Source organism: Mandrillus leucophaeus, unplaced genomic scaffold (assembly GCF_000951045.1).
Source record: "Mandrillus leucophaeus isolate KB7577 unplaced genomic scaffold, Mleu.le_1.0 Scaffold182, whole genome shotgun sequence".
Lineage (NCBI taxonomy): Eukaryota > Metazoa > Chordata > Mammalia > Primates > Cercopithecidae > Mandrillus > Mandrillus leucophaeus.
This window is the reverse complement of record NW_012101832.1, coordinates 1,964,768-1,972,888: the sequence shown is the minus strand read 5'-3', so window position 1 is coordinate 1,972,888 and position 8,121 is coordinate 1,964,768. Positions and strand designations below refer to the sequence as shown.

General features: G+C 43.1%; 1 protein-coding gene across 1 annotated transcript in view; it reads left to right on the top strand.

Moving 5' to 3' along the window:
- The window catches only part of MACF1 (microtubule-actin crosslinking factor 1), a 459,246-nt gene that overhangs the window by 178,162 nt on the left and 272,963 nt on the right, over nt 1-8,121 (top strand). Inside the window, exon 3 of the mRNA XM_011977683.1 lies at nt 1,864-1,925. Within this exon, the coding sequence (XP_011833073.1) occupies nt 1,864-1,925 (62 nt within the window). The remainder of the gene's footprint in view (nt 1-1,863; nt 1,926-8,121) is intronic.

Below are 8,121 nucleotides of genomic sequence, written 5' to 3'. Positions count from 1 at the left end.
ATCTCGGCTCACTGCAAGCTCCACCTCCCGGGTTCACGCCATTCTCCTGCCTCAGCCTCCCAAGTAGCTGGGACTACAGGCGCCCGCCACCTCGCCCAGCTAGTTTTTTTTGTATTTTTTAGTAGAGACGGGGTTTGACCGTGTTAGCCAGGATGATCTCGATCACCTGACCTCGTGATCCGCCCATCTCGGCCTCCCAAAGTGCTGGGATTACAGGCTTGAGCCACCGCGCCCGGCCACCTCTGCAACTTTCTTCTGAAATGTTCTCTGTCTTGGAAAAGATATGGAAGAGTCAAGCAGCGGACAATGGTGGTAATTTAGGTTTGCAGATTGTCATGGTGAATGTAGTAGTAGGTGGTTAGGCAGGGAGAGTCTCTGGGGTATTAGTGAGGGAAGCTTTGAATTGCATAACCATGTGGTCTAGCATGGACTGGGATTATTTTAGATGTTCCTTTTTTTTTTTATGAGACTGTGTCTTACTCTGTCACCCAGGCTGGAGTGCAGTGGTGTGGTCACGGCTCACTGCAACCTCCGCCTCCCAGGTTCGAGCGATCCTCCCACCCTCTCACCTCAGCCTCCTGAGTAGCTGGGACTACAGGTGCACACCACCAGCTGGCCAATTTTTATATTTTTAGCAGAGGTAGGGTTTTACCATGTTGGCCAGGCTGGTCTCCAACTCCTGAGCTCTAGTGATCCACTGGCCTCAGCCTCCCAAACTGCTGGGATTACAAGGCGTGAACCACCATGCCCAGCTGTAGATGTCCTTAATGAATAGGGTAAAATAAGAATGGAGTGATTGAAGGTTTAGAATGATTAGGAGAGGGTATGAGAGACTGATAATGTTAAGTGCTAAATAGGTACATTTGGGGAAGGAATAAGGCCCAAAATGTGGCAGTGTGGTGGCTGGACATGAATTGGAGATGAGTGCCCGTGGAGCCAAGTAGGCACAGATGCATTGTCACATATGTCTTCACGTATATGTAGAGATGATAAATGAACCAAGTCATCAGGGAAGGCTAAGGTAGATTTGCCACGTGGAAGGGGATAGGCTGCGGGGCATGGTCCATGACAGTGAGGATGATTTGAACAAGATGATATAGGGGATGGTGTGGGCTTTCAAAAATAGAAAAGGACCAGGACTGATGGCTCAGTGGTCTAGAAATGGCTCTGGGGAATTGGCAAGAGTCGGAGAAAGTAAGTCCTTTACAGGATAAGGCCTCTGTGGAGCAGTCATTGTCAAGCATTGATAGTCATGTTTCTGTTAAAGAGGTAAAAAAAATGGAGAAAGAAAAGGAGTTTGCTGCTATGACAGGAAAAGGGAGAGAGGGAAGAGATGTTCCATGGGGGTAAACTGGGCAGCTTTGAGAGTTTGAGTGTTTTGATAATGGCTGGTAAAGAAATTGGAATGAAGAAATTACTGGGGTAGGAGAGGGAGGGAGTTGCGCATTACTCAGGCAGATCAACACATGAAGAGTGAAATTTAACCACTGCAATATGTGTGTCCCAAATGTCAAGGCCACCCCATCTGTTGGTGGTATCATGGCTTTGGCTTTTTGAAGCTTGTTGTGAGAGAAGTGGGGAATCACTCTGTACCCTGCTCTGCTCAAATTATCATGCTAAGGAGACTTTGCCATGGTATGATTTTTGAGGCACATGATGATTCTGTCTAATTTGTAAAGTGACAGCGTGATCAGGACCAAAGAGGAAGTTGAGCTAGGCCAAACCTTCCTAAGAAGAAGTCACTGTCCCACAGTTATGTGGGTAAGTTGTTCTAGAGAAACATAGGTGTGGGCAGGGCTGCAGTGTGGGAACCTGTTACCTGGGTAGCACTAAGCCAGTGCCTTCTCTGTGTTTTCTTTACAGATGAACGGGACCGGGTTCAGAAGAAAACGTTCACCAAGTGGGTCAACAAGCACTTAATGAAGGTAAGACCCCTTCATATATATGCTGCCCCAGCACCTCTCACTGCTCTCATCTGGATCTGTCATTCCGTCTTTCAGATGGTTTAGATTGCTTGCTGTGTGCTCGAGTCTATGAAGATACAAGTGACTTTTCTTTTCTCTTTCCTTTTTTAATGGAGAAGGGGTCTTGTCATGTTGCTCAGGCTGTTCTCAAACTCCTGGGCTCAAGCAATCCTACTGTCTCAGCCTCCAAAGTTCTGGGATTACAGGCATGAGCCACCATGCCCAGCTTTTTGAAAACTCACATAGTCATAATAGCATGGAAACTTGTATTAATCTGCTTCTTGGTGAAGACAGTATTACCTACCATTACATCAGGAGGCAGAGGTTGAGGATACCATGGGATGATTTAAAAAATTCAAAGAACAGTTTACTCCTAGCTTTATACATTACTTTATAAGCCTGTTTCTTTTTTATTTCATTTATTAATTTATTTTTTAAATAGAGACGGGGTCTCACTATGTTGCCCAGTCTGGTATCAAACTCCTGGGCTAAAGTGCTCCTCCTACCTTGGCCTCCTAAAGTGTTAGGATTACAGGCGTGAGCCACTTCGCCCAGTGTATTTTTATTTTTTAATCTGAATACTATGGAAGGATGATAGAGGGGGATTTTGTCTCTTTCTCTTAAAGTGCATGAAGCTTAAATGTTTAACTTGATGAATTTTTACATGAATTTTACCACCAGATAGTCTAAAATACAGAGTATTTCTAGAATGGTTAGGGCTGGGTGAAGATTATTATTATCATTATTATTATTATTTTAAATAGAGGAGAAACCAAAACAGAGGCATGTTAAGACTCACCTAAAGATAATAATAATAATTATTATTATTATATATTAGATATATAAATAAATATCATAATAATATATTATTATTATTTTAAATAGAAGAGAAACCAAAACAGAGGCATGTTAAGACTCACCTAAAGATAAAACAGTATGACTACTGTGGCAGTTAGGATCTGAAAACGCAAGTTTTTGAATTATAATAATAATTAGTGCTTCTCTGGGAAAGGTCACCAGTGATCCCTTAATTGCCCTATCCAGTAGCCTAGTTTTTTCTTCCTCTTATTTGATTTCTCTGTAGCATTTGATACTGTTGTCTACTCCTTAAAATCCTCTCTTACATTGACTTCTAGAACATTGCTTTTTCCTGAATTACCTCTTGCCTCTACGAATGCCTTTTTTTCTACCTGTTTCATTGACTTTTCTTCCTCTGTCTGACTCTTCCATGTTGGTGTTCCCCAGGATCCTAACCTTGGCCATTTTTTGGTTTTGTCTCTGTATTCTTTTTGGGCAGTCTCATCCATTGTAGCCACTGGGATTGTTTTGTTGCATGGAATGGAAAGAAACACAAGTAGAAATGGATATGGGATGATCTCACAGAATCTGGTGTCTAGATGCAGCTGGGCTTTATGAAACCTAAACAGTTATCCGAAAACTACTCTCGCTCTTTTTTTTTTTTTGAGACAGAGTCTTACCCTGTTGCCCAGGCTGGAGTACAGTGGCAAGATCAGAGCTCACTGTAGTCCTCCTGGGCTCGAGTGATTCTCCCACCTCATCCTCCTGAGTAGCTGGAACTATAGGCATGCACTACCACACCTGGCTAATTTTTAAAATTTTTTGTAGAGATGGGTTCTCACTGTGCTGCCTAGGTCGTTCTTGTGTTTGTTTGTTTGTTTGTTTTTTAAGATGGAATTTCACTCTTGTTGCCCAGGCTGGAGTGCAATGGCACAATCTCGGCTCACCACAACCTCCACCTCCCGGGTTCAAGCATTTCTCCTGCCTCAGCCTCCTGAGTAGCTGGGATTACAGGCATGAGCCACCACACCCGGCTAATTTTGTATTTTTAGTAGGGATGGGGTTTCTCCACGTTGGTCAGACTGGTCTCGAACTCCCAACCTCAGGTGATCCGCCCACCTCAGCCTCCCAAAGTGCTGGGATCATAGGCGTGAGCCACCGTGCCTGACCAACCCAGGTCTTTCTTGTTTATGGGGCCTTGTGTTCTTTCATTTTACTTCTGTGTACCTCCTATATTCATTTCTCTGCTTTTCTCTTACTGCTATGAGTGAGCCATGGCGGCTGTGCCTCAAACAGTGATGTAAACCCCTGAGGCCACATAATTCTGAATGCACAAACACAGAAAGTCTGGTGGGCTGAGGTCTTCTTTTCCTCCATGGGCCAATTGTCCATCTGTAGTTCAGTAAACCGTGGGTAAGGAGGTGGTTACATAAATCAAACATGGCTTCTTAGGACCACTTGTTTAATGGGTACTGCAGGTGAGCATGATTTTCACACTACAAAATCTGAATAAGGAGGCAGTGATAGAGCCTTTTCTTGGATTCTTGCCTGAGCCAAAGACGTGTGTCATGGTATATTTTACACGTTCATCTGTATGTTACCTAGCCATAGCTTTTATTGAACACACCCTAAATTGTTAAATATTTTCACTCATGTAGCTAGTTGTCCAAGTTAGGAACCTATTTGATTCAGTACTGCCCATAATCTCTCCCTTGTTACCAAGTCCAGTCAATCACTTGCAGCTCAGAAAGATTGCATGCATCTGTCTTCTCTTCTCCATATCGCTGCTTTTGTTCAGGACCTCTGTGTCTGTTGCCTTGACCATTATAATAGTTTCCTAATAAAGTTTTCTATTATAACAATGGTAGTAATAGTATCTTGAAGACTTCCTGTAAATCAAACATATTCTCTATATCTGTGTGTGACAGGGTTTGCTCTGTTACCAGGCTAGGGTGTAGTGGTACAATCATAGCTCACTACAGCCTCCAACTCCTGGGCTCAAGTGATCCTCCCACCACAGCCTCCCAAATAGCTAGGTTTATAGGCGCGTGCCACTGTGCCTGGCTAATTTGTGTGTGTGTGTTTGTAGAGATGGGGTCTTGGTATGTTGTCTAGGCTTGTCTTGTACTTCTGACCTCAAGCAATCCTCCTGCCTTGGCCTCCCAGTGTCTTGGAATTACAGTCATGAGCCACCATGCCTAGTGTAAATTGGACATTCTATATACTAAGTCCTTTACATGGATTATTTCATTTAATCCTTCAGTGATCTTATGCTGTGGGTTCTGTTAATATCCCCATTTTATAAATTACTTAGAGAGGGTAAGTAATTAGTTCAAGGTCATGCTGCTAGAAAAAGGCAGAACTGAAATTTTAAAATTCAGGCAACCTAAAGTCTAGAAACCGTGCTCTTAACCCATGCAGAACTGGCTCTGGTTGCTGCCTACCTTTCCAGGCTGATAGCACCAAGTTTCCCTCATACCTTGAGCTCTTGCTGAACTGTGTGCCATGCTATTTTATGACTCTGTATCTCTGTTCATTCTATTCCCTGTGCTTGGAATACCTTCCCCAAGTTTTTTCTGCCTGGATAACACCAACTTAACACCTCTTCAATAAGTATTTTCCTGACTCTCTGATGTGGAACTGACTACCCTTTCTTTGTGCCCCGACTGTACTCCTTATGTGCTTTTGTTAAAGCATCCAGAGTGTTTATATACATGGTGTATCTTTCAGCTATATCAGCACTTGAGGGCAAATATTGTGTCTTACTATTTATAGTGTTAGGACAAAGAAGAAAGAGAGAGAAGTAAGGAGAAAAAGAAATTATAATTTCCTTTTTTTTTTTTTTTTGAGATGGAGTCTTGCTCTGTCGTCCGACTGGAGTGCAGTGGCGCGATCTCAGCTCACTGCAACCTCCGCCTCCTGGGTTCAAGCAACTCTCCTGCCTCAGCCTCCCGAGTAGCTGGAACTACAGGCGTGTGCCACCAAAACCTAGCTAATTTTTGTATTTTTGTATTTTTAGTAGAGACAGGGTTTCACCGTATTGGCCAGGCTGCTCTCCTGGCCTTGTGATCTGCCTGCCTCAGCCTTCCAAAGTCATGAGATTACAGGCGTGAGCCACCGCGTCCAACCGTGATTTCTTTTTGTAAATTTCTTCTATGGCTACTAGTTGCCTCTAGAGTTTGATGTCACCTAATTCTGTCATGACATAGAGCACTTTGCAGCATTTCCAACCTACCTGTCCAGCTTCATTTCTAAGCACTCTGTTTTTTGTATCGCGCTGTAGCCACATGAAACAACTCACTGCTCCCTAAACACTGTGTACTTTCACACCTCCTTGCTTATTTATTTCTCTCCCTAGAATGCACGTCCCAGCCTCCTCTGCCTGGTCATCACCCACTTCACCTTCTAGGCCCAGCTCCAGTGTCACCTTCCTGAGATTCTGACCTCTGTTCCTCAGATTAAATCACTTGCAACTCCATCTCTATATCAGACTGCCTTGAAGAGATGCCTGTGTGTTCACTCACCGGTGTTCTCTGTTACAGTACTCATTGAGGACTGGGATTGTAGTATGCTACTTTCTCTGTTAAGTGCTGCACATAGCACATGAGAAGTATCCAATAAGTACTTGTTACCTTGAGTAACTAATATTTCAATAGTGTTTATAGCTTATGAAGCACATTCTTACCTGTCTTAATCCTTATAATAACCTTGAAGTAGGTAAAGGTGTTTTATCCTCTCAATTTTAACAGCTAGGGAAAAATGAGAATTAGAGGAGTGAAGTGACTTTGCCAAAATGATACAGCTAGTGAGGGATGGAGCTAAGGATCAGTCAGTCATGAGTCTTCTGATCAAAATTACTTGTTCTTTCTGCTAACTATGCTGGCAGCTGATTCTTTCATACCTTGTCTCTAACAGTTGGAGGAACTGAATCAATCCTGCCTTGAGCTTGTCCCCTGAACTTTGTAGTTGAATTCCAGTGCTCTGGCTCCTTGCTGCCTGTTTGTAGCTGATGCTGGCTGTTGGACCTCTGCCTCAGTGCTGTGTGATGACAGGAGGCTCAGGGAGGGAGAAGCTAGAGGAACACATCATAGCATTGTTAGAAACTGGAGGCCAGCCAAAGCTTTACTTAAATCCTTGGCTATTTTTCATCTCTTCTCAGGCCCCCAGCCTTACAGTTTCAACAACGTTTGCTTATCTTGGGATATTTCAGAGAGAGATTCACTGCTATTCAGAGTTATTGCTCTAAATTGGAATTATTTGAATTTTGGGCTGAGAATTAGGGATTGAGATTTGTTTTTTGCAACTCAAGCATCCTTTGCTTTGCTCCCCAAATACACCCCAGATTAATGTCATCTTCGGCAGGTAGACCAACGTAAGGACAAAACCAACCAGGTGGCCTGGCATGGTGGTTCATGCCTGTAATCCCACCACTCTGGGAGACTGAGGGGGGTGGATCACTTGAGGTCACGAGTTCCAGACCAGCCAGGCCAACATGGTGAAACCCCATCTCTACTAAAAATACAAAAATTAGCTGGGTGTGGTGGCTGGCGCCTGTAATCCCAGCTATTTTGGGAGGCTGAGGCAGGAGAGTCGATTGAACCCGGGAGGTGGAGGTTGCAGTGAGCTGAGATTGTGCCACTGCACTCCAGCATGGGTGACAGAGCAAGACTCTGTCTCAAATAAATAAATAAATAAAACCACAAACCAGGTCTTCCAACTTCTAGATTTAGTTGATCTTGAAATCTCTTGGATTCCCTGGTAACCTTTTGGGAAACAGCTTACTTTGGGATAAGCAAATTAATTATTCCTTATTGAGAACACTTCTGATCCAATCTTAAAAGAGATTTGTTAAAGATGTAAGCATCTGAAATAAACAACCTAATTTAGAATGTAAACATACATATATAAGAGTTCTGCTTATATACCAGAACCATCAAAAAGAGAAATCTAGGTTTCTAAATGAGGTCTTATTTAAATTACTTATGCTGTATCTCTGGGTGCTGGTAGCTGATGAAGTGTATTCCCCTAAAGAGAACATGAAAGTATGTATGAGCTTCTTAGGAGGGAGAAAAATGCTTTTCTGGTCAGTTCCTGTTGACTTCAGGGGTTAGTAGTTACAAAGGAAAAGCCCAATATTTAATCTAGCAGATAGAGCAGTTCTTTCCATTTTTGTATACGCAATCTAGAAGCCGCTGGCTTTCCTGGAATTTTAGATAAAATTTCCGTATATACCAGCAAACGTTTTCAAATTTTTAGTGACGCTGACAACCCTTCCCTTCTTCCTTCTTTCCTTCCTTCCTTCCTTCCTTCCTTCCCTCCCTCCCTCCTTCCTTCCTTCCTTCCTTTCTTCCTTCCCTCC